This window comes from Zalophus californianus, chromosome X, assembly GCF_009762305.2.
Source record: "Zalophus californianus isolate mZalCal1 chromosome X, mZalCal1.pri.v2, whole genome shotgun sequence".
In the NCBI taxonomy this organism is placed as follows: domain Eukaryota; kingdom Metazoa; phylum Chordata; class Mammalia; order Carnivora; family Otariidae; genus Zalophus; species Zalophus californianus.
The window spans coordinates 93,302,676-93,329,312 of NC_045612.1; the positions used below are offsets into that span (position 1 = coordinate 93,302,676).

At 41.3% G+C, this 26,637-nt stretch overlaps 1 protein-coding gene across 2 annotated transcripts; it reads right to left on the reverse strand.

Annotated features, from left to right (window-relative positions):
* Nucleotides 1–8,153: 8,153 nt before the first annotated feature.
* On the reverse strand, nucleotides 8,154–24,745 carry DDX3X (DEAD-box helicase 3 X-linked). 2 transcript variants are annotated; one of them, XM_027607551.2, is made up of 17 exons: nucleotides 24,548–24,745; nucleotides 21,658–21,715; nucleotides 19,457–19,504; nucleotides 17,483–17,615; nucleotides 16,380–16,538; nucleotides 16,197–16,296; nucleotides 15,642–15,777; nucleotides 14,365–14,450; nucleotides 13,757–13,855; nucleotides 13,487–13,647; nucleotides 12,728–12,872; nucleotides 12,500–12,644; nucleotides 12,108–12,289; nucleotides 11,901–12,018; nucleotides 11,465–11,618; nucleotides 11,001–11,137; nucleotides 8,154–10,796 (listed from the first exon to the last, which is right to left on the reverse strand). In XM_027607551.2, the coding sequence occupies exons 1-17, from the start codon at nucleotides 24,590–24,592 to the stop codon at nucleotides 10,717–10,719; spliced, it is 1,986 nt and encodes a 661-aa protein (XP_027463352.1). In that variant the 5' UTR covers nucleotides 24,593–24,745; the 3' UTR covers nucleotides 8,154–10,716. The 2 variants fall into 2 exon arrangements, with proteins under 2 accessions (XP_027463352.1, XP_027463351.1); XM_027607550.2 differs by having other exon boundaries at nucleotides 11,001–11,140; nucleotides 24,548–24,646.
* Between the last annotated feature and the right edge of the window lie 1,892 nt (nucleotides 24,746–26,637).

Here is a 26,637-nt window from a genome sequence, read left to right on the forward strand (position 1 = left end):
AAACAACAGACTTAATAGCATTAAGTTTCACTTTGTATGTGTATACCTTATCTCTCTCCAAAATGTAGAGGCAAGTTTCAGAGGTCCGTGCAAGAAAATGAAAGAAGTCAGAAGAGAGAAATGAGTAGGCTGAGATTCAAGCGGGGGTATGGTTAATAAATGCCCCAGACCTCATTCCTAGGAGTGGCCCCAAGTGAAAACATGTCCTTAGAAACAAAGCCTATCTGTGACACTGACACCCAAAATAAATCTATCCCACAGGTCCTATTACAAGGAATACTGTGAACATTGTAGATCTCTTAGAAATCCACGGAATAAACAGACTCGCAAACTGCACACGGAAGCTTCCGTGCCCCTTGTGGAAAAGGCAGCTTTGCCTAAGTGTATGCCAATTAAAGAAACTTCTACAGGAAGTCACCACAGTACAAACCAAGGACACAGTTCCCTGATGAAAACTGACATTAAAACTTTATTAAAATTCTGGGACATTATGGTCATTAAGTTCAGTGCATGCTGAGAATTAATATTCAAGTAAGACTCCCAAGTACTCTCCCAATGATGAGTTTTAAGAAGATGAAACCGAAAAGGTACAACTTACAAGTTTGAGATGAACTGAATATTGCATTTTCTGCACAAGCAGTTACTGACTTGACTTTCGGGAAGCCTCTGCCTCTGTTCCTAACAGGAACCCTTCCAGAAGGTGCTTACTGGATCAGAAAGGGAATGCCTGCATTAAATTTACGTGTTTTTATGGCTGCCTTCAGCAGGAGCATTGCTCTGAAATATCTAGGCTGCCATGAGACCCAGCTGGACTCCTTCATATATATATTCCTACGTGAACTTCCTTCACAAAATGTGGCATTTCATGGAGACACCTGCTCCATGGACATCCTCCAAACAAGGAGCATGATCCTGGGATGAATAAATAGGAGTGCCCCAGATAGGAAGTAGCAGGTGATTTTTCCTGTTGGCTGGATATTCTGAGTTCACAACTTAAAAATATATTTTAGACTCAACATAATAAAGATGTCAATTCTCCTCCAAATTGATCTATAGGTTCAGTATAATTACTATCGAAATCCCAGCAAGATTTTTTTGTAAGGAAAAGCTTATTCTAGGGGCGCCTGGCTGGCTCAATCAGTAGAGCCTGAGACTCTTGATCTTGGGGTCATGAGTTCAAGCCCCAAGCTGGCATAGAGATTACTTAAAAAAAAAAAAAAAGCTTATTCTAAAATTTATGTGAAAAGACAAAGGAACTAGAACAACTAAAACAAATTTGAAAAAGAATGAAGAGGGAAGAATCACTCTACCCAGTTTTCATTCTTACTATATAGCTAGAAGTAATGGAAACAGTGTGGTGTCGGTGGAGGGACAGACACATAGATCAATGAAACAGAAGAGAACCTAATATAGACCCACACAAGGATGGTCAACTGAATCTTGACAAAGTTGCAAAGGCATTTCAACAGAGGAAGGAGAGTCTTTTTAACAAATAGTGGTTGAGCAATTGAACATCCATAGATGGAAAGGTCAACATTGGGGCGTCTGGGTGGCTCAGATGGTTAAGCAGCTGCCTTCGGCTCAGGTCATGATCCCAGGGTCCTGGGATCGAGCCCCACATCTGGCTCCTGGCTCGGCAGGGAGCCTGCTTCTCCCTCGCCCTCTGCCTCTCCCCTGCTCATGCTCTCGCTCTCTCTCTGTATCTGTCTCAAATGAATAAATAAAATCTTTAAAAAATAAATAAATAAAAGGTCAACCTTAACCTAAACCTCACACCTTAAAAATGGACTCAAAATGGATCATAGATTTAAATGTAAAATTATAAATTAGAAAAAATAGAAAATCTTTAGGACCTAGGGCTAGGTGAAGTGTTCTTAGACATGACACCAAAAGCACAATCCACAAAAGGAAATATTGATAATTGGGCTGCATCAAAATTGAAAATGTTTTTAAAAAACTAAAAATGTTTGCAAAAAACCCTGTTAAGAAAAATCAGCAGCCTGGGCGCCTGGGTGGCTCAGTTGGTTGAGTGACTGCCTTCGGCTCAGGTCATGATCCTGGAGTCCCTGGATCGAGTCCCGCATCGGGCTCCCTGCTCGGCAGGGAGTCTGCTTCTCCCTCTGACCCTCCCCCCATCTCATGTGCTTTCTCTCTCATTCTCTCTCTCAAATAAATAAATAAAATCTTTAAAAAAAAAAAATCAGCAGCCTATGTGTCCATTGATGGATGAGTGGATAAAGAAGATGTGGTATATATATATATATATATATATATATATATATATATATATATACACAATGGGATATTATTTAATCATAAAAAAGAATGAAATCTTGCCATTTGCAACAATGTGGATGGATCTAGAGAGTATAACGCTAACTGAAATAAGCCAGTCAGAGAAAGACAAATACCATATCATTTCACTCATATGTGAAATTTAAAAAGCAAAACAAACAAATGAAAGAAAGAAGAGAGACAAACCAAATAACAGACTTTTTTTTTTAAAGTAGGCTCCACACCTAGCATGGAGCCCACCATGGGGCTGAGATCAAGACCCTGAGATCAAGACCTGAGCTGAGATCAAGAGTCAGACACCCAACTGGCTAAGCCACCCAGGCGCCCCTCAAATAACAGACTCTTAACTATGGAAAACAGAGGATTGCCAGAGAGGAGGTGGGTAGGGGGATGGGTGAAATAGGTGATGGGGATTAAGAGTACACTTATCTTTTTTTTATTTAAGTAATCTCTACACCCAACATGGAGCTCAAACTCACAACCCTGAGATTAAGAGTCACATGCTCTTCTTACTGAGCCAGCCAGGCACCCTAAGAACACACTTATCTTGTTGAGCGCTGGAATTGTTGAATCACTGTATTGTATACCTGAAACTAATAGAACACTGTATGTTAACTACACTGGAATTAAAATAATAATAAAAAGATAGACAAGCTATAGACTGGGAAAAGATATCTGTAAGTCATACATCTGACAAAGAACTGGTACCTAGAATATATAGAGAACTCTAAAACTCAACAGTACAAAATAAATGAACAAACAGAAACGGACTTATACATACAGAGAACAAACTGGTGGTTTCCAGAGGGGAGGGAGTTGGGGGGATGGAGGCAATAGGTGATGGGGATTAAGAGGTACAAACTTACAGCTATGAAATAAATCATGGGGATGAAAAGTACAGCATAGTGAATATAGTCAATAAGATTGCAATAACTTTGTATGGTGACAATGGTAGCTACACTTACCGTGATGAGCACCGTGTCACGTACAGAATTGTCAAATCTCTGAAACTAATGTAACATCATATGTCAACTATACTTCAATAATTTTTTAAAAACCTCAGCACTGAAAATTATTTTAAAATGGGCAAAAGACACATATATTTTACCAAAGAGAATATAAAGATGGCAAACAAGCACATGAAAGGATGTTCAACATCACTAGCCATTAGGGAAATGCAAATTAAGACCACAAGGAGACACCACCTCACACCAATTAGAACAGCCAAAATATGGGGCGCCTGGGTGGCTCAGTCGGTTAGGCGTCTGCCTTCGGCTCAGGTCATGATTCCAGGGTCCTGGGATCGAGTCCCGCATCGGGCTTCCTGCTCTGCAGGAAGCCTGCTTCTCCCTCTCCCACTCCCCCTGCTTGTGTTCCCTCTCTTGCTGTGTCTCTCTCTGTCAAATAAATAAATATTTAAAAAAAAAATTAATTAGAACCCCCAAAATAAAATATGCCAATACCAACTGCTGGTGAGGATGCAGAGAAACTGGATCTCTTGTGCATTGCTGGTGGGAATGTAAAATGTTACAGCCATCCTGGAAAATGGTTTGGCAGGTTCTTAAACTAAACATACACTCACCATATGATCCAACAATTGCATTTCTGCCAGAAAAACAAAAATTCATGTCCACACAAAAATCTGTACGTGAATGTTCAATGTTCGTAGCAACCTTCATTTGTAATAGTCAAAAACTGGCAACAAGCCAAATATCCTTCACCAGCTGAATAAACAAACTATGGACCATCCATACCACTCAGCAATAAAGAAACCAACTATTTGCAACAACTTGAATGGCTCTCAAGGACATTATGCTGAGTGACAAAAAGCCAATCTCAAAAGGTCACATACTGCACAATTCCATTTATGTTAACAATTCTGAAATGACATTTTAGAGATGGAAAACAGATAAGCGGTTGCCAGGGGTGACAGGGTGGGGAAGCAAGAAGGGAGGCAGATGTGACTATAAAGAGGTAGCACTAGGGAGACCTTGGTGGTGGAACAGTTCTGTGGAGGTGGTTATACGAATCAACATGTGATAAAACTGCATAGAACTACACACACACACACACAGGTACACATAAAAACTGGTGAAATCTGAAGGAGGTCTGTGGATTGTACCAATGTCAGTTTCCTGGTTTTGATGTATTAGTTATGCCAGATTTTACCAACAGGGGAAACTGTGTGAAAGGTACACATGATCTCTTTGTACTACACTTCACAACTTCCTGTGAATTTATCATTTCAGACTAAAAAAATGTTTAAACAAGTTTTATTGAAAATATAATTGTATAAAACTTGTTCAGTACAGGAAAAGTATGAAGCAGCAGAAAATCTTTCCGCTTCAACCAGAAGCAAGAATTGTCACTATTTTTGCAGATTTCCTTCTAGTTTTCTACATCTTCTCCAAAGAGTTGCGCTCATTCTGCACACTCCAAGTTGAAACCTACTACTTCCTCAACCCATTAGAGCAATTATTTTCTCTACATCGCTAATAACTGTAAGTAGCGGCTTAATATTCTGAGTACAATATATAAAATTAAATATCAATTCAGCTCCAATTCTAGTCAGAAGGAACAGGGTGAACAAAAACTCTGGCAGAGTGGAGGATATGTCTTCACAATAGCATCATATTCAGCTACAGTGTAAGGTATGGGGAAGAAGTTAAAAGCTGCCAAGGTAGACTGGTGCCACACCACTGGACTAACTTAATGCAGCGCCATGAATTTGGTTGCAGTATCTATTGTAATTTAGAATATAGAGATGATTCTGCCATGAAGTACCTGAAACATGATCATGGTAATTGAAGTTTTGGAACAGATGATAAAAGGTAGAGAACAGCAGGCTCCATAATAAGTTTGCTGCATCAGAATTGCCTGGGGAAATTATATACAAAAGCAAAAAGCAAGAGATTCCTGAGTGAACTCCAGGGATGGATTCTATTAGGAGTTGCCATAGAATCATTTCCCAGATTCTCCTGTTGCAACAAGTTGGGGAATCACAAAAGAAAAACTAGGTTCCAAGAGGACAAGGACTACATTTGAAGTCATTGCTACATTCCCCAACACTCAGCAGACCCCAAATCAGTTTTTGAATGAGCCCTAAATCAACCTTGGCCATCCAAATGTCTACTCGATAACCCACTAGGATTCTATCAGGTGACTGGGTCAGAAGTGGAGGTTCAGAGACCATTCTGCAACCAACTAACCAACTGATGTCAGGTAAATGAGATGGGCTGTTGAAAATTTAGGTGAGTGTGGTATAGAATTAAGAGTGGAAAAGGAAAAATGAGGATTTCCTCTTTCTTCCAAAGATGGGAGAGGCATTTTTACTCCACTTAGCTCTTAAAAAGTAAAATGTCAGGGCGCCACACTTGATCTCAGTGTCATTGAGTTCAAGCCCCACTTTGGGCGTGGAACCTACTTTTAAAAAAAAGTAAAATGTCATCTTCAGTGTAACAAGGAAAACAGGAACCCTCAAATTATAAACCATGACTAGATCTGCTAACACAATAAAATCAGGACTGAAACCGTACAGACATCCACAGAAAACCTTAAGTCAGAATACAGACGTGTCACAGTACTAACAGGCCCTCCTAATGATCCTCTGAAGAGTGGAAAGGAAATTAGGGATGTGGTCATGTCCCTGGAGGATAGAGATAGCATCAGTACTTCCTCCTTTTTAAGGGCAAACAGCATTCCATTCCACATATACACATTTTGTTTGTCCATCCGCCAGCTGATTGGCATTTGGGTGGTTTCCACTTTTTGGTCATTATGAATGCTATGAACATTTGCATGCAAACCTAATTGTAAGCTTGTTTTCATTTCTCCTGGATAGAATTCTCCTAGGAGTAAAATTGCCGAGTCATATGGTAATTCTACATTTAACACCTGTTTTGAGACTTCTGCTTCTCTTACAGTAGCTGTGTTCATCTGTTTTATGGTGTTTTCTCCCATAATAAACATGTTGGCAGGTCATGAAATATTCTTCCACACTATAATTAAACACAGGGCCCTGTGTTAAAATAATCCTATTTCAGAATTATCCTGAAGACAACCCAGTCAGGTATAGGTAGGAAAAACTCATCAACAATGAAAATGAGGAAAGAAATGGAGAACAGCCATTAGAGAGGAAACCACATGAGAAACAGACTGAACATGCTGAAAAGTAGATCAACTGAAATGAGGACAAGATCTGAAACAAAGCAGGTTTAAACATATCAGAATCGTGTTCAATGAGAAGAGAAAAAAACCCGAGATATTCCTAAAATGCAGTGAATGGAATCTTTGCATTCCAGTGGGAAAGCAGGTAAGAGCAGTGTCAACACCCAGATAGCTTAAGTTACTCAGTTTCAAAGAGAACAAGCCTATGACCATTCAACCAGGTCACTTAGGAGCAGAGGCAAGGGAAACAGCCACCCGTAATAGAAGAAACGTATCGTTTTAAGCAAAGACAGTGAACATTTTCAGACATGGCCCCTGTAAGTCATTTTAGAAAAAAATTATCTGGTGTCGAAATTCAGCCAAGAGGTGGTTAAGAACCCAGGAAACATTAACAGTGGGTGGAGGGGGAGAATGACTAGTATTTTATATTTAAACATATCATTTAAATTACAAAAGTTAAACTACAAAAATCAACATAGTATGCAAGTAAACCTGTATTATCTTAACCCTACTAGACTAGAAATAACCTCAATTAAGAATTTAGACAGTAGGGCACGGTGCCTGGGTGGCTCAGATGGTTAGGCATCTGCCTTCGGCTCAGGTCATGATCCCAGGGTCCTGGGATCAAGTCCCCCATCGGGCTCCCTGCTCCTTGGGAGACTGCTTCTCCCTCTGCTTGTCTCTCATGAATAAATAAAATCTTAAAAAAAAAATTTAGACAGTACCCCCAGATAGCTTGTGTTCACTCTTAATTTACATAAAAAGGACCTTGAACCATTCTTAGAATCCAGTTTCACTGTCACCTTGGGCCACGATCTTGTCAATCTAGCCATCCTAACATAACCTCTTTCCACTTTTGACTAGTCTCAGGCTCCCCCTCCTCTTCCCCACCTCCAAAACCAATATGGTTTATGATACTTCAAAATTCTGCCCTAAAAATTTAGGCATGCTGCTTTGAGATCAAAATGGTCAGCTATCCAGAACCAAGTATTTTACAAAAAACAAAAAACTGTTCTCATACTGCAGAGAACTCCAAGTGAAACAAGGTGAATTACTTTCCTTGGGTTAAATCATATCTGATTGCCAAACTTCATGTTTGGGCACCAAAACAGAGCAGTCCTTACATATGTAACTTAAGGAGTCTTATCCAGACCGTCTGTCAACTGGTAGTAGGAGCCTGCAGCAAAGTGGAGTAATGGAGGCCAGCAAAGAAACTTAAGGGGGAGGAAGGGTGCCCATGCCACCCCCATCACCCTGACCCCAAATACATTTAAAAGCAGGCTCCATGCCCAACATCTGGCTTTAACTCCCGACCCTGAGACTGAACCACGTGTTCTACCGACTGAGCCAGCCAGGAGCTCCCTCCCCCAATACATTCTTGACCCCCAAGTGTTCATCATCACTTGGATCACTAGTACATTTGGTTTTTGCCCAACTTCTTCCACTATTCAAACGACCTTCAAGTGCTTCAGAAAAAGAGATTCCCACCCGTATTCAACTGCTCAAAGTACAAACCAATTTGCAATACACGCCATACATCACGAAGGACCTGAATCCCATCTACCCCAACAACTTTTTTGGGCCAACTTCATCTTTTATTACAAATACTTCTATCAGAGTAATTCTGTCTCCAAGAGGCATCTCCAAATTAGCACTGGACGGAAAACCAAAAAAACTACACCTTACAATTCTTCAGGCAAGAGCACAACTTTATTTTCACCTATAATAATAAACCACAATTGACAACAACAAAGGAGACTGTGCAGTTCAACTTTTTATTTTAATAAAATCAGAATATGCACAGCACATGCAGTGCTAGCATCTAAACTAATACAATAAGCAATTACTAAAGCTACAGTGACTTGAAGTTCAATCTTTACATTCAGCAAGTTTACATCCATTCTTACGTGATTTTTGAAACCTTATTAACTGAAAATATTGCTTGCTGATAAAACTTGCTCAAACGCTACCGCTGAATGTACAAGTCACTGAATATGCCAATACAACAAAGATAACCACATGTTTGAGGATTGCAATGTGCCAGACATTCACTGAAAAAAAAAAAATACACACAACTAAACAAAACTCACGCAACAAACATCTGAGAATCTGGACACTTCTTATCAGTGTTTTTGAAGTGTGTCATTAATATCTTAAGACAAGTGTATCAAAACCTTGGCATGATTTAATTTCAAGTCGCCAATTTTGTTTTTACTAACATCAGAAAGTTATGGCTACACTGCCAATGCCGGGTCTGCTTAATTTGACTTAAGAGTTTAATATGACTTAACATTAAAAGCTCACACTACCCCGAAATATATAATTTCACGCATACGGTGACATTCAACATTCAAGTGCCAGTGTTTTTGTACTGTCTTTTGGTCAAGTTTCTTTAAACTTTCAAAGAATCACTTTTAGGCTTACAAAAATAAATATTTGTCAAAATGTTCAATAAATATTACATAAAACTAGCAGCAAAAAGTATCTAGAAATCTGTCGTGTGCAAATAGTTTTTCTTCCCAACTATTATTCCCGTGGTCCCAAATAAATTTTAGAATCTAGTCCCATCCCCTTCCTAGACAAGCTGCGTTCAACAATCTCCAAGAGACAAAATAAGATTGGAAGTTTAAGGACACGCACACAAGACATATATATAAAATTCTCTGAATGTGCAATAAAAGAAGTACTTTGTAAAAAGTTATGGGCAAAATGTACAAGGGCCTAAACCTAGACTAATTGAAATAGCACCATAACAAATGACCTCAATACTGTCAAGTGCACCTACTTAATAAAAGTTTTAGAACAAGGCACAATACACTTGAAAATCTATTGCACTTTAGGAAATTTTTGCCGTCTTCCTATGCCACTGTAAAAAGATTGAGCGTTTTGATCACCGCATTCTGGCCACAAAATTAGCACAGAATTCAAAGTGGCAGAGGCATTTTAGTGGTGGACAATGCTCATCTTTGGCCAGATTTAGCATAAACAGACTATAAATACAATGGAAACCTATGCAACTAAAACTGACTAAAACTGCACTGTAGAGCAGAATCGACACCTTGTGCAGTTATGTACATATTTCCAACCTGTGTGATCTCAAAAATTTCAGTTTGTTACTCTTCTGGAGCCATTTTTACAAAGTCTATAGTAAGCCAGTTTAACATCTCAACGCAGCTTGAACAGAGTAATGTGAATCGGCATTTAAAATAAAGCCTGCTGCATTAATTCTTCCTGTTCATACCCTCTTGACCAAAAAACATCAACACTAGCATGCGTTATTAGACCAAAAATCACCCAGGGCCCCGAGGAGGGCTGGTCATTGCTGTGGTCAGCCATTCTACCATTTCAATTTCATTTATGGCAGGCATTTAAAAAGTCTAAGTAGATGAATTCTCCTAAAAACCTATTTCAAGTTATCAGACCTTTAAACTTTCCCTGTAATAATATGCCCACATTTGGCTAGCTCATAGTTAATGATCTGCCTAAACATTGAAAGAGGAATTGCTGTATTTACTTGCATTAACTTTGAAAACAGTGCTTTGAATGTATGCATGTATTCATACATCACCTCATCATGACTGGAATGGCTTGTTTAAAGACTATCAGGTTCTAAATACCTATCCAGGATAGAGTGAGCAAATCAGAACTTTAACTTAATACAGTTTGCCACATTAGAAACTAATTCCATTAATATGCTTCAAGACGTTTGTTGTTTTCCCCCAATCTGCAAGTATCAAAAAGCCCTAATGCAGGCTACCGCATAAGTTTTTTCCTTGTAATATTTATGGATGAATCGATGATTCCTGTTAAGTTGTATCACACCTGTGTGCCAAGGTTTGATTTTAGCCCAAGTTCAGTAAATTTATTTTGTCAAAACAATTGGTATCTTGAGCATTACTGAGCCAACAGGACATCAAAATAAAAAGTTGTCTAAAGTTAAAGGCACAGTACATTAACAAACAAATGATCCTCAGTCACAAAATTATAAATGCAGTTTGGGATGGGGGTTGGCGGGAGGGGAGTTAATCCAAACTACAGCAATGAAGTCTTCGAACCACCTTCTGAACAGGGCTGCTGATTGTTCCTTTCAATTCTTCATGTGACCTTGAGCTCCCTTAAAAAAAAAATTTCAGTGGAGAATCACAGCTGGTAATGTACTGCGAGTTCTTGAAGCTACACAAGGTATAGTCTGGCTAAGTTACATGTGGTTTCCATATTAGCTTGTTTGGCAGGGTGGCCTACTGCAAAGCAGGTTCAGTTACCCCACCAGTCAACCCCCTGGGAGTTATAATTTCCTCCATATCCATCACTGTTGTAAAAGCCTCCATAGCCACCTAATGAGAGATTTAAAAAAGAGAGAAATTAATTAAGTCACCCACCATTAAATACAATCTTTCCCTCCTTTAAATACTTTGATGTCAAATTACGAAAAGCAATCTACAGGGCTGCATTTCCCCACTGTTTGTAATTACACTTTGAAAAAGAGGACTCCAAGGAAGAAGCCCATCCCAAAGACAGGTTAAAAAACTTCCCATTACCTCCACCAAATGCCCTGCTGCTGCCGTGGCCGCCTCCACCACTGCGGCTGCTGCTTGCGCGGCTGCTGCTGAAGCTGGAACTGCTGGCACCGCTGCTTTGTCGGTAGTCTCGAGCGCCGAATCCTCCACTGAATCTACTACTGCGACAGGGTGTGTTAGGGGTTCACGGGACAATGAAATCCACCAAACATCCCAATTCTTGTTAAAACTTCCCGATGGTCAATTTCTGATTTTGCAACGAAAACATTTCCCTATCCAGCCCAGCCCTCTCTTCCCTAGTAGTGATCTTAAAGGCTGTAGCCACGAATGACTGGCTTCAACTCGGTGTCAACCACTTCTAACACCCCTCACCCAAAGGACCCGGGCAACCTAAGAAATACAAAGCCTGTTCAACTAAATACTGGAAAAGTGAACTGTGGACGTGGCACCCATCCCTCTCTTTATGCACCACCGGTATGCCTTACCTCTTAGATCGTCCACGACTGCTACCCTTGTAGTGGTGTTCATAAGCCATGTTTTCTAACCAAGATGGCACTTCTTGTTTCGCTTCAACAAGAAGATCCAACAAATCCTTGGTAATATTTATATTCCTCTCGTTAAAGAATGAGGTGGCAAGGCCTAAACCAGTTCCAAAAAGTACAGAAATCAAGGTCTTCCACAAAAGCAGAGTTATTCTTACTTTCCTACACAGCATATTAAGTAGAATACCAAGAAAAAGAGATGACACGTCACTTGCTGTCACAAGTGACAGCAGTCACTTGACTGCTGAGATAGATTTTAACTACATTCCTTAGAAACAGAGTAGTTCTTAAAGTAGTTCTTTAAGATCCTGGGAAGTTCTTGGCTGCACGCCTCCCACTGAAAAACCACCACCAGACCATCAAGTAACCGAACACTTACCAAGGTTCCCTACACGTCCTGTACGGCCAATGCGATGTACATATTCTTCGATATCACTTGGCAAGTCAAAATTGATAACATGTTTCACATTTGAAATATCCAGTCCTCTTGCTGCTACCTGAAAAATAATTTTTGTTATATATGGCACACTTAAAGCCAAAAGTTGGAACATGCTGAACATGAAAGTAAGAACTGTCTTATACATACTGCTGTAGCCACTAGAATTGGGCTTTTTCCTGAGCGGAACTGGTGAAGGGCCTCTTCTCTATCTCTCTGAGATCGGTCTCCATGGATACTGGTACAAGCATATCCTTCATGGTACAAGAAATCTTCCAGAGAATCTGCACCCTTTTTGGTCTCCACAAACACTAAGGTCAGTGAATCCTTGCCTGATTGTGAAAAATTACCAGGTTTTTGTCACTAATAGTGACTTAGTTCTCTTTACATTTAGTAAACATGCAAAGAGAGGCAAATAATAGACTTTTAACGAATGTTCTGAATGGGGAGGAAAAGCAGTAAAGGCGATCCAAATGGATTCTCATTACCTAAGTCATCAGCGTGATGCTAATATTATTTTACCTGTTACATTTATTTATTACCTGTTGCATTTAGAAGGTCAAGCAAAAATGACCGTTTGTCAGACTCTTCCACCCAAACTACTTTCTGTGTAATATTCTCAGAGGTAGAGCCAACTCTTCCTACAGCTAAAAAGATATACTCATCCAAGAAATCACGAGCCAGCATCTGGGGGAAAAAAAAAAAAAGTTTATTATCTACTGAAACCAACAAATTCCTGAGTGGTGAAAAGTTGCAGCATCAAACAATACCTGTATTTCCTTAGGGAAAGTAGCACTAAACATCATAGTGTGGCGGACACCCTTTGGTGGCATAGTATCTTGTTCAACTATTCTACGTATCTGAGGTTCAAAACCCATATCCAACATCCGATCAGCTTCATCTAACACCAAGTATCTGCCATAAAAATAATCAGTTTAGAATTTGAGAAGACAGTTTTAGTACAGCTGTTATCAAAATTAGTATTATTTTGATAGTTAAATTCCTCATACTGCATGATTTGACACATGTACATGAGACCCCCTTTGGTGGCATAGTATCTTGTTCAACTATTCTACGTATCTGAGGTTCAAAACCCATATCCAACATCCGATCAGCTTCATCTAACACCAAGTATCTGCCATAAAAATAATCAGTTTAGAATTTGAGAAGACAGTTTTAGTACAGCTGTTATCAAAATTAGTATTATTTTGATAGTTAAATTCCTCATACTGCATGATTTGACACATGTACATGAGACCTAGCCCAGGATTTTTGCCATCATTCACAAGCATACAGCAAAACTAGCTCTTACTACTTTTCACTCTGTCCCAGTCTGGTTGTTCTCAGCCTCTACTAAAAAAGGTCCCTTGATTTTTCAACATTAAAGTTCCAATTAGCGAACTTCCTATACAAGTACTTACACAAGCCACTTCTCAAACTTCAAAATGTCGACAATGCTAATAACTACTGCAAAACTAATGGCCAGTAATTAAAAATTATTACATTTCATGCACTTAAAATTAACATACTTGCAAAAGTCTAATCCAATCTTTCCTCTTTCCATCATATCCACTAGACGTCCTGGAGTAGCTACTAACAAGTGGCATCCACGCTCTAAGTCTCGAATCTGTTGACCAATATCAGCACCACCATAAACCACGCAAGGTCGAACTCTAGATCGGTATGAAAACTGTAAGCGAAGAAAGTTTATCAACTTCAAGGCCAACACTTTTACATGGTCATAAAACGTTTCATTACAATCAACGGGAAAGCCAATAATCCCTGAAATGCATACTTACTTTCCTGGCTTCCTCGTAGATCTGTACTGCCAATTCTCTAGTTGGTGCTAATACCAAGGAGATTGGGTATTGCTTGCGACGTCCATACCTTCCATTTTCCTAAGAAAGAATTTAAGTTAAACTCTCAACATCCTTTTTTAAAGACCCACTACAACGTAATTCCCTTCTGTAATTCATTGCTTACGTGAAAACTTTTTCATTAAATAATTTGGAATAAGTAGGAAGTTCTTTATAAAGAACTCTCATTTAGAAAGTTCTTTCAACAGCGACCTACAAAGTTCAACAATAATGTCCCACTGGGGCGCCTGGCTGGCTCGGTTAAGGGCTGCCTTTGGCTCAGGTCATGACCCCAGGGTCCTGGGATCGAGCCCTGCGTCGGGATCCCTGCTGGGCAGTGAGCCTGCTTCTCCTTCTCCCCCGCTTGTGCTCTCTAGCTGTCTCTCAAATACTTAAAATCTTAAAAAAATAGTAACAATGTCCCACTTTAGGGGCACCTGGCTGGCTCAGGCGGTAGAGCATGCAACTCTTGATCTTGGGGTGGTGAGTTCAAGACCTACATCAGTCATAGAGCTTACTTTAAAATAAAGTCCCATTTAACAAGTATTTACCTTCATGGCCCTCAAAGCCTCGCCTGGACCATCTGAATAAATCTGACTCAAGATGGGTAAGAGAAACGCTGCAGTTTTTCCAGACCCTGTTTAAGAGAAAGCATATTCTAATTCAACCACAGAAAAACCTTATTATTTTTGAATAAATATTGGTACATGTGGTTTTTTAACTGCCCTATTTACTGGTTAATTAGTAGTTTTACTTTATGCCCAAATAAATTTTCTAAAAATTAACACCAAAGTTAAAAATACCGAGAAGTGACTTCTTCTAAGTCAGCAAATGAAGACCCAGCCTATTTATCTTTGTAAATAAAGCTTTATTGGAATACAGCCATGCAAAATTTGTATGCGGTCTATAGGTGCTTTCAGACTACAACAGCAAAAATGAGTAGACTGGCAACGGAGACCATGTGGCCCATAAAACAAAAAAGGTTTATTCTGTTCCCTTACAGATAAAGTATACCAAACTCTGATCAGTAACAATGTAGTATTCGCTTCTTTGCATTTGCATGTGTAAAGGAAACAGCAATTTTGCCTCAAAAATAATGTCAATTTCAATTTCTAATACTTCCTTGCAGGTAGTATTAGAAATTGTAGATATTGTAGATATCTGTAGATATTGATGGTGTACAAAGGATGATATTCTCACTCTCCCATAGGGAAGAAAAAATACCAAATGATTATTACGTATTTTTAATGGGGGGGTGCCACCCTCTTTCTTATCGGTCAAACTCACCAATATAGCAAATCTTGTACTCAATTTAGAGCTGTAGCCATGAATGGCTGGCTTCAACTCGGTGTCAACCCCTTCTAACACCCCTCACCCAAAGGACCCGGGCAACCTAAGAAATACCCCCATTCCCAGAAGATGGGAGGTGCTCCTTTCCCATGAAGGCACCTTTCCCCGGGCCACATTCCTGTGGGTCAGACTATTCTCATCTTATCCCCCTTATTCCAGATACAACGTTACAGTGCTCATTTCCCACCAACGCACGGACAATCTTCTAGCCCTCTTGCAGCAGTACCGGGCTGAGGACTTTCCATAGGCCCTAATGAGAACACTAGAGATAACGTAAAACCCAAAGGTCCAACACAAGAAAACAGCAGCCAGCTACTGCATACCTGTATCAACGGATACTGGTGAGGCTACATCTGGGACTCAAGCTTCCCTGTGAAACTTAAGATACCCCATGTGGTTTTTTTTGGTACTAGCTTTACAAGACCAAACCCTATTATGGCATTCTTGACAATTTTTTACTTTTATCAAGTAAACTTACCTGTTTGAGCACAAGCCATCAAGTCTCTTTTCTCTTTGATAATAGGAATAGCATGCTTTTGCACTGGAGTTGGGCGAGTATAACGAGTAAGCTCAATGTTTCCCATAATAATTTCTCCCATCTCAACATCACTGAACTGTCAAAAGAAATTCAACGGGGTTAAATAGCTAGAAATGCTATCTGGAGCCATTTTTGCTTTACACTAATACAATAATGGGGGGGAACCCTAAAAGCTGATTTGAACTATACAGCTGCTTTACGTGAAACGACAATACATTTTGAGAAAAATCAACCCCCAGATTTAACATACGATGGAGGAAGTCTGGGTTCTTCCTGTATTTGACCCATTTTCTATTTCCAATTATTAGTAATGGTGACACTGAACTCAATCTTTCCCTTTCCACAAACCGATGAGGCAGGTTTTTTATGTAACTAAAGAATTATTAAAGTAGGTACAGTCTGCATTTGCTTTTAAGAAGGCCGCCTCATTTTGATGTGCTGTGAAAAAGTTTACACTTCCCTCTGTGTCTTAAAAGGTCAAGCACAAATACTTACACTTTCAATGTGTGGAGGACAGTTGTTGCCTGTTGCCTCAACTGGAATGTCGTCATATTTCTCAAAGTTAATCCCAGTGTTTCCTCCAGAAAAGAGTTCCCTGAAATCAAAAGATTGGTACATTTACTTGTTATACTAGCTAATGAGGCTTTATCATAATTAACATACATTTCAAAAACTTACTGTTCCAAGCGTTCACTTGGTGGGAGTGGTTTTGACCAATCATCTTCATCTGATTTGTCACACCAGCGACTATTTCCACCGCGTTCAAATTTGCCAAAACCACTTCTGTCACCACGGCTGCCAATGCCATCATAGTCACTCCGTCCACGATCATCAAACCTGAACAGCATAAACAACTAATCAGAATCATATCATTTAACCACTATCGGACTCCTAGCACTACTCTAGAACTGTACCTGAAGAGAAGTTGAACTGTTCATTATGGCTAACTTCAAGGATGTCAATTTTCCTTACTCTTATTTGACAAATAAGGCCTTTCAATTAATCAGACTGTGTCGTTCACATACGCTAAGTATGTATCCTTCTTGATTTCTGTATTATACAGCCTACACAGGCCTCATACATGCTGAAATTAAGAACCGAGTCTTAAACATTTGGTATCAGCACATAACTTACACCTTTACTTAAACTTCTCATCCAAATATATTTTAGTGGTAGGAAAAAGTAAAAAGACACCAAATATCAATTGTCCCAGTTATAACTAGGATGTCACTTGAAAGGACAATCAATTGACCTGTGTGACAGACTTTGGATAAAAGGTAGAAAATAATCCTTACCTGAATTAAGATGTTTTTAGTTTTAGGCCTGTTTGCGAAAAATCAGGACACACAGGACTAACCACAGCTATTAGGCGCATGAGGTCAGTTCACCACTTGTGTAATCAAAAATATAAGGTGTTTAAAAACTGTCATTTAGAATATCCACAAAAAATCTCAACCATATTAGGCCACTCACTAGATAAACTTACTCCTTTACATATAAATAAAACTGAAGAAATATAAAAGCAACTGATTTCACTATGCCCAGGGGCACATTCTTATTCTCATCCGATTTCTATGTAACAAGTTCAATTTAGTTAACACCTCTTACAGATAGGAAATTAGGATTACACAGACATAATGCTTAACATCGAAATAGGTGGTCCATTAAGGGAAAAAAAACATGCTTAATGGTCAGGGGACAAGAATGAGTACTTATCAAATTAAAGACCAATTCCTAAATTGCATACGCACAAGACCAGAAGATCAAAAAAAATCACTTACCTTCCCCTTGATCCACTTCCACGATCACTAAAGAAACTAGACTTCCCTCTTGAATCACTACGAGATCCAAAACTGCTGTACGCATCCTTATCCTTACTAGAACTCCACCCTGAACTGTCTTTATCGTAGAATCCTTCAATGAAAAAAAGCAAACCCATTTTATTGTATTAATTAGAAATTTACAATACCTAGGTCTCTGAATTCGAAGCCCTCTAAAACTTTATCTTATGTGTGTGAACTGGAAGGACAATGGAAATATTCCTATCACGGTACTAGAAAAGAACCAAGACTTAGAGCTGATTTACAACTGGAACACAAAATTTTTTATATTTTTAACTCTCTCCACTAGAAAATACTGTGCACTAAGCCAAGCAATTCGACAGTCTGAAAGTGTTCTAAAATGAATAAAATACCACCTCTAAGAAGGTCAATCGCTTTGCCTATAAAACAATTGTTATATGACCACAATTTAATTTCCATTCATTTTATAGGTGTGAACCCAGTTTACTTGGAAACAGCTGCCATTATTTCAATGTTTCTTAGAGGTGCTGTTTATTTAAGACATTCCTAAAGGTCAGATTACTTTTTAATAGAGAATTTTCCAGTTTCCATAGTAACAAGTAGAACAATGCTCTGTTCACATGAAATGCATACTATCAGACAAGAATCAGGAATACCTAGAAAAAAGGAAAATCCTCATCCCTGCAACACTGTTAGTGCGGACAGATTCTTACGTACAAACTATAAACATTCAGTAACAGGGAATGAGAAAGGTATGAATTAGCCCAACAGGTAGAGGGTTTAAAAAACAAGCAGTGGAGGGTGTAAACTAGTTTCAGTAGCACTGAATAGAGATCGTTTACAAGTTACTTTCCTTCCGCCTGATGTCCCTACTATTAGCCAGCCAGGTGACTGACAACCTTAGCTAGCAATAAAGAAGTGAATTACATTTCTAAAATCTTTCAGTTCTAAAACCTCTATACTGCCTCTTCCCTTTGATCTTTGTCACTGGGATGAAGAGGGAAAAGCACTAAGCACTAAATATACATGGGGCCAATTTCAGCTAGAACACTCTCAAGAATGAGAGAACCCATGATGATACAAGACAAAATGTGCTGTAACTAGGAACAATGATACGATAGTCAAGAAATTATAATATGGATTTTATACCCATGTATTGCAAGGACAGTGCAGCTAACAAAGACTGCACATGCATATGGAGGAACGACAGCAAACCACAGGTTTCTGTGGGCTTCTCCACCCTCCCTCCGCCTTCTTTATCATCTTCCTTCTTCTTAGCCTTTAAATAGTTTCCCAAACCTTCACTTTGTCTCCAAATCTCAGATCACCTATTTTATGGAATATACAGCACGCAAACAATGGTCCCATAATGAAGTATGTACTAGTTACCTATCACTACATTACAAACACAATCAGAAAAGACCAGGTGTTGTGATACATTTTAGACGAATCCTTTCAAATGAAGCAGTTAAGGGCAAGGAGATGAAACCAGAGGATCACTCCCAACTTACTGGGAGCATGCCCAATGCTACGATCGATTTATAATCTGTTATCTATTCTGCAATAACCCATCTTTCTTGACAGCTCTGCAAAACAGAAATAACTGGGTTATCAACCATGCAATTTGGTTTACATGGTAGGGTGCCTACTCACCTTTTTCAATGTGAAATCATGATGTGAATGATTACAAACACAAATCACAAAGTACAACACTAGTAAAATTGTACAAAACCACGCCCTTGGCCACAGAAGAATCTGACAGAGGAAATAGAATTTTGCACTGCGTGACCGAAGATGAGTTTTCCCAAAAGTGAATTAAAGTCCTAATATTTGAACCAATTCTGACAGGCACAGGAGAGCACAATCTTTACAGACTTCCCAAAGTGCCTCACTTTTCCCTAGGCTCCGACTTCTGAACACCAAGAATTAGATCTACCAAGTTGCTCGACTTACCTTTAGTAGCTTCTCTGTTCCTTAAGTGAGGAGGAATATAGCGCCCCTCTAAAAGAAAGAATATAAAATTAAATGCCAAAACTTCAAGTTAAAGCTTTTCACGAAAATTTGTGCAATTAAAAAATGGTCCTGGAAAAAAATTTTCTTAGTACCCAACCTTCTAGTCTCTTACTTGGAAACTGAGAGGGGGAGAAAAATGAATCTACTTTTAAATGGATATTGCTTTTTAAGAACTTTAAAAAGGGAAGGGGAGGAGGAAAAGTTTGGTAAATAAAAATTTGACTCAGAACCTAATCACTGAAATCCACAAATAAATATAACTTGTCACTAGTGGTTAGTATAACGCAACTTTTTAAAGGCCTGCCATTATTTCAGAGAAAGGTCATAAACAGACACGGTTGACAACCCAAGTATTACAACCTCACAGACTACTATGTGACAAATCATGGAATTAGACATTAAGAGACATTTTTGTTTCCATCCTGGTAAGTTCCAAAAAACAAGACGATACACATAAACAAAAAACTGCGAAGGCGAAAGGATTTCAAGGAACTGAGTTTTAACTTGGGGCTTGCTGAGTCTATAGTCAAGTTGTTCTGTAGGCAGGCAAGAATACAGCCTAGACTTGGGCGCCTGGGTGGCTCAGTTGGTTAAGCAACTGCCTTTGGCTCAGGTCATGATCCTAGAGTCCCGGGATCGAGTCCCACATGGGGCTCCCTGCTCGGCGGGGAGTCTGCTTCTCCCTCTGACCCTCTTCCCTCTCGTGCTCTCTGGCTCTCATTCTCTCTCAAATAAATAAAATCTTTAAAAAAAAAAAAAAAGAATATAGCCTAGACAGTGGATGAGAAACAAAAGCAAATAATGTGTATCTACCAAGTAAAGGAAAATCAACACGCTTTATTACTAATGAATCTACAACCTAACTTTCCTTTCCACTTTTGGGTTGAATTAAGTATTAAATATCTCTATGAGGGGCGCCTGGGTGGCTCAGTTGGTTAAGCAACTGCCTTCGGCTCAGGTCATGATCCTGGAGTCCCAGGATCGAGTCCCACATCAGGCTCCCTGCTCGGCGGGGAGTCTGCTTCTCCCTCTGACCCTCTTCCCTCTCATGCTATCTCTCATTCTCTCTCAAATAAATAAATAATCTTTAAAAATAAATAAATAAATAAATAAATATCTCTATGAGGATGACCAACCCTTAGGGGCGCCTGGGTGGCTCAGTCGTTAAGCGTCTGCCTCCGGCTCAGGTCATGATCCCAGAGTCCTGGGATAGAGCCCCACATTGGGCTCCCTGCTCAGTGGGAAGCCTGCTTCTCCCTCTCCCCCCCTGCTTGTGTTGTTCCCTCTCTCACTGTGTCTCTGTCAAATAAAAAAAAAAAAAAAAAAGATGACCAACCCTTAAAAGATCTTCACCATGGCAAATAAAGTAGAATACAAAAAATACCAAGTTAACTTTGTGCACAGCGAGGTCCTTCTTGCCTAAAAATGAGGCCACATCCTTTACTACCTAACAGTGCTTGGAAAAAATGCTTTCACACCCTACAGCCTGTACCCATTTCCCCCCTCCTTTTCTTGGGGGGAGGGGGTTTAATAGGAAGACCTGACCTGAAGGAAACTGAAGCAGGTCTACTGCCAAATAATAAACCACCTACACCTCAATACTAATCTGTAACAAGTCTCAAAAAAGCAAAAACAAAAACTGAAAAAAAAAAATGAAATAAAGCTTTTATCTAATTTCTTTTGAAAAGAACAATGCAATTCAGCATTTACAATCCTAACCACCACCTCAAGATTCAGTATAGCCCTGTAAATCTCATGTTCTTCACAGGAAAGGGTTAGCTGTAGCATGTGTACGTTCCCTTTACTGAATTTAATTCTGGTAAATTCACTCAAATAGGGATAAACACATTCCCACCACCTCTAAGCTGGGCTCAAGATTCATAATGAACATAAACACTTCCAAAGACAATTTGTTATAAAGTTCTTTTTAATGATTTTTACTCAAAAAAAGTCCCTTTTATTACCAAAAGGCCACAATGCTTTCATTACTAATTACACTACGTAATTCCAAGAACATTGACTATATAATTCTTTCCACAGTAAAAAGTGGAGGGGAAATTCTTAAGCCTTAAGTAAGTCCAATGAAATATGAAGTTATTAAAGCTCTAATAGTCAAGAAATTCATAAAATGGTTTACTTACTGCTTGCTGTACTTCCTCCACTCTGATTATCGGAAGAGTTCAGGTCTAGGCCAGCAAACTAGGAGAAGAGAGTTAAATGGTTAGCACACTAAGAGAAAACCAGTCCTGCCCTCTAGCACTGAATAGCAAGCACTAGTTGCCCGGCCTGCTTCGTGGGGCTGATGTGAAACTCTTAATGAGAATATGAACTAAGAATGCGCTCTGAAGACTAAAATTCTAAGCAAACCCAAAATAGCACTAACTGTCTATACTACAGAAAGCAGCACACCAGGATGCTGACGTTATCTGGTAGAAACTGGGTCCAAATTTAAGTCATTCAATTAAAAATGAATTTCCCCCTGTAACATTTTCCATAGTAAAAGCCCCAAGAAAGTATTTTAAAATGTCAGATAGGCAATGGATTCACCTTTACTCCAATCATATTTGACAAATGTTTCCAATGCCACCAACTTCCTACTTGGAACTATTTTAAGCCTACAGAGCACACCTGAAAAACAGAACAGAATTTTAACTGACCACTTCTTAGTTCTTTTATCCCTCAATGCTGCACAAGTATTTTTAATTAGGGTAGCACTGTTAAGATCAGCTCTCCCATTTTCAAGATCCAGATTAAGTTCAGAAGACTGAACATAAATAGCACAAGTGACATTCAACACTTTCTTGTTGAACACATTTCGCTACCTTTAATCTCCATTTCTACTCATCCCCTTAACATTGGAACTCAAAACCTCAACATTCTACAAAAAGACCTTCTATGTTTTCTCATTCTTTTATGACTAACCAGAAACTATTTGCAGACAATACCGGGGGGAAAAAAACTACACGTGTCAAAAGAAACAGTATTTTTTTAAGAAAGCCACAAAGACCAAATCACATAGTACTGATGCCACCTGTTTGCAAAGATGACGTAAGTCTTCTGTTAAAAGTTCAAGATTGATACTGTCAAATTGCAAGCATCATCAATGGAGTCACTGAACACTGGAAGCAGATGCTAAATCTTAAAAAGTAAGTTAAGTATGGTAAGACTTTCAGGCACCTCGCTTCCATAGTGTGTATTAGCAAAAACGCTGCCATGCTTTCTGTTAACAGACTGATTCTTTAAAGTGCAATAGTAACAAAAACTCCTTTTGCACTTGTTACAAATTTTGTTAATTTTACACTGGGCAACAGGAACGATAAAGAGCACGTTAAAGACTACTATAAAACGTTAAGATTACATTGCTTCATTCCTGCCTATGATCTTTTTAAAACGGCTCCACCTATACAGAAAATGTTAAAACTGGGGATAGCCAGTGCTCTTGACAAGATATTCTATATGCTTCATTCAACATATGACGTGTCAGCATTTTGGAGGATGTAACTGATTCATTAATGGGGAGGGGGATGCTCCCAAAGAAACAGATCATTAAATCCTTGAAGTCGTATAACCACGACTACATTAAAATCTACTATCAATTTGTGTCACTAAACTTCGTTTCAGGATTTTTCTGGCGTTCCTGGTAAGAAGTTTAAAGGATCCAAACATCCCACCTAAAAGCTTATCTGAAGCACGTTGCTTCAGTTGCAGAGGGATGCAGACTTCCTGCCACCGAAGCCCATAACCCCTCCTCCTCGCTCAGATCACACGTCCTCCTCTAATCTACCCCCAAAGCCTTAGAAGAGGGGATTCCGGTTAAGATGACAGACCCGAAGATCTGACCTATTTCACAATTTCACTGCACAGGCAGCAACAAGTCAACAACAAAGCGTTTATTTCCCCCAAGCTACATTCCGGGTATTTTCCCTCCGGCCGATTCCTGGATCAAACGTCACTAACACGGGAATGGTCATACAACCCGTGGTACCACCCAAACAACGCGCGGTCCTCGCTAAATCGCCAGACACAAAACTATCTGGAGCAAGTAAGGAAAAGGGGCCACTCCAGGTCCCTAACCTCCCTGATGTCTCTCCGCCGCGTTCTAATCTCTATCTAGAACCCAGTGCCACCGCGCACGCAGAGACCATTACTCCCTCCCCTTCCCCCCACTCCTCCCCGAATCTTCTGCGTCACAAAACTTTCCACTCCGGAAACGCGGCCTCCACGGCCGCGGCACCCGCCGTACGATGGCCCCTGCGGAAACCGGGCTGGAGCGAAAAAGCCTGCGGAAGGAAGCCCGGGAGGAATAAGATGTCCATTCCATGGTCCTTTTCAGGCCCTCGTCGGCCCGGGGCCCGCTCTCTCCCGCTAGTGGGCCCCAGCGCCGCCCAGCCCCACACAAAGAAGGCCGCCGCCATTACCCCGAGCGCAGGCCACCCCCCGCGCCACCACCTCCCACATTCCAGGGCCGCGTCCCTCCGCTCACTCACTCACTCTCTCTCACACACACACACACAAATGCCGCTGCGCGCGCGCGCGCGCGCACACACACACACACACACACACACACACACACACACACACACAACCAACGCCGCCGGGTCTCTGGGACAAGAATCCAGGCCGCGCGCGCAGAGTCGAAAGCCCTAGAGGCCAAAGGGGTGCCCAATCGCGCACCGCCGCGCCGCGCAACCCCCCAACACACACCACCCATGGGTCACTAACCAGTCGAGGTTCGCGCGTGCGCGTCCCCGCGAGAGCGCGCCCCCTCCCCCTCCGCCCGCCTGCGCACGCACACACAAAAGCCGCCATTGTGCTCGGCCCGGGGACAATACCGCGGGCCAAGCCGGGGCCCCGGCCCGACCGACGGCCATAACCAGCATTCCTGCCACCTCCCCGTTCTTCCACAGCCCCGAAACACTGACAATGGCCAGCTTGAGGCACCTAGGAAATGGGAACTAAGAGTGCCAGTTAGCGCTGCGCCATAAGCTAAGTTAGGTCAGCAACCACCCCGGTAGACTCCTTGCAGCTCACCTGCTGGTCCAGCCCGAGCGCATTTTCCACCGCCACATGACTCATCCCTGTAGAGTACCGAGAACTCGGAGTCTTCCTCCGCTGAGCGACTGTGTTTGACTCACCGCGAAGGCCCTCTCACGGGAGAACTGCGGCTCTGGAACTCACGGCGCGGCCACCGATCTAATATACCCACTCGAAAGGCTGCTACGTCAGCACGTAAGACGTAGGCCCTCCCTCTCACACCCGCCCTCCTCCTGCCTCTGTGACTTCTGCCTAGCTACTGCGCGCTCGTTTAGTCCAAACCTCGCGTGATTTTCTAGTCAGTCCCGTCCCTGGCTGGTTGTCCTACCTTGGACCTCAGAGCGCCAAATGCTGTCCTAGTTCGCTTGAGCCTCAGTTCCCTTGTTGTCCGCTAATACCCTAGCCTGTCTTTGAGTTCTTGAGATCTCGCGATAACTCGTTGGGTCCCGTTTTCCGCCTGCGAGAAGGTCTTTAAATTTGACCTAGGCCTCTTCCCTGCTTTTCTCCCTATGCTGTTTTTGCTGTTCTTTTCAACCGAGCACTCGTTCTTGTTTCTGTCAGTCCTCCGACTTGGGGATGTCGGTAGATTTCTTCGAACTAATAAGCCCTCGTTCTTCCGCGGGCAGCCTCCCCGAAAACGGAGTTAGGCCAAAAAAAGCCCGAAGCCGGGAGGACGGCGGGTCACGTGACCGCAGGTGTTGATCGCGGTGGCCATTTTGTGGAGCTGGAAACCTTGGCCTTAATTGAGTGCTCGGAAGGCGGGGGGGTGGGGGGAGAGGGGACAGGAGAGGGAAGAGGGGTAGAGGAGGAAAGAAAGGGAAAAGGAGGAGGAAGGAGGGAGGAATGGTGGCCGGGGAGGGGGTGGGGGTAGCGGAGGGGATCTGGGGACAAGTGCTGGTGGCCGGACGCTTAACTGCGCGGTTGCCTAGGCAGCGGGACCGCCGCCTAGGAAGGCAATAGCCCCTCCTGTTTCGCCCTGCGACGCGAGAGCGCTCCTGCGCGCGCCCCCGCCCCCCGGGGTGAGGAAACAATGAGACAGTCAAGCGCTGAACCTGAGCCGGTGCTTGTGTACCCTCCTGGGACCCCGGCCCTCTGTGGGAACAGCGGCTACATTAGGCCCCTAGTTTCCAACCGCGGGGCGCTTAGCGACTCAGGGCCGGTGGCTTCCGGTGCTCTGCTGCTTCTCCCAAAGCTAGGGGACCCTGGGGCTTGCAAACGGCTCTCCTAGAGAGTCGGCAGTGTTTGTAGCTGGCCGCAGTCAGGGCCTGCGGAAGTGCTACGGCGTTATCGGCTTGGGGTGGGGGTGACACTCAGGCCACTGCAGTGGATGAGGAATGGGAGGAAATGGGTTTTTGCCGTCGGAGGAACCCGTTCTTGTGGCCCCCTCCGAAGCAGGCCACCCCTAGCTCTTGCTTAAGTGCCACAGACCCTTATATAGAAGAAAATGTATTGACTAGTAGATCCCTGGCTTTTAAGTGAGCGGCCGCGCATACGTGGTTCTTACAAATGCTTTTCCTCCTCCCTTCTAGCCTTCAGACTGATAGAATTAAATAATACACACAGGTTTTCCACCATCCCTCAAAAGGGTCTTCTGCAGCCAGAATTCAAATAGCTAGTGCTCATCGCATAAATTACCACGTAGCTTCTCTCCCTTTCCGATTTTTAAAATTGAAACCGAAATTCTAAGGAGATGGGAGATAACATAACACTTGTGACCTGGCAAGTTGCTTAACTGCTTTGGGTTTCCATTTCCTCATCTATATAAGGAGTTGACTGGACTACATAACCCTGTAAAAGACTCAATTTCTTTTTATGACGACCGTTTGTTAACGCCGCCTTTAACCATGCTGAAATAACATAGATAATATCTAAATCGGACAACACACAATTTCAAAAAAACGTGACCTAACTGTGGAATAAAAACAAAATGATTATAATAAAACAGTGTACTTTAATATGTGAACGCTCCCGCTCAACAACACTAAGTGATGATAGAGACCTGCCCAGTGCAGTCAACAAATGCAACTCAAGGGATTCTAAGAGCAGCGTTGCCATTGGTGACCTTTTCTAAAATGATAAACTCTTGG

Excerpts from the sequence above, each read along its gene's own strand:
- DDX3X (XM_027607550.2), bottom strand. The coding sequence starts at position 24,592 with ATGAGTCATGTGGCGGTGGAAAATGCGCTCGGGCTGGACCAGCAG. Across the intron at positions 13,856-14,364 it reads AGGCTTTGAGGGCCATGAAG|GAAAATGGAAGGTATGGACG; the intron begins GTAAATACTTGT and ends ATTCTTTCTTAG. Across the intron at positions 10,797-11,000 it reads CAGCAGGGCATTTGGTGGAG|GTGGCTATGGAGGCTTTTAC; the intron begins GTAATGGGAAGT and ends ATCTCTCATTAG.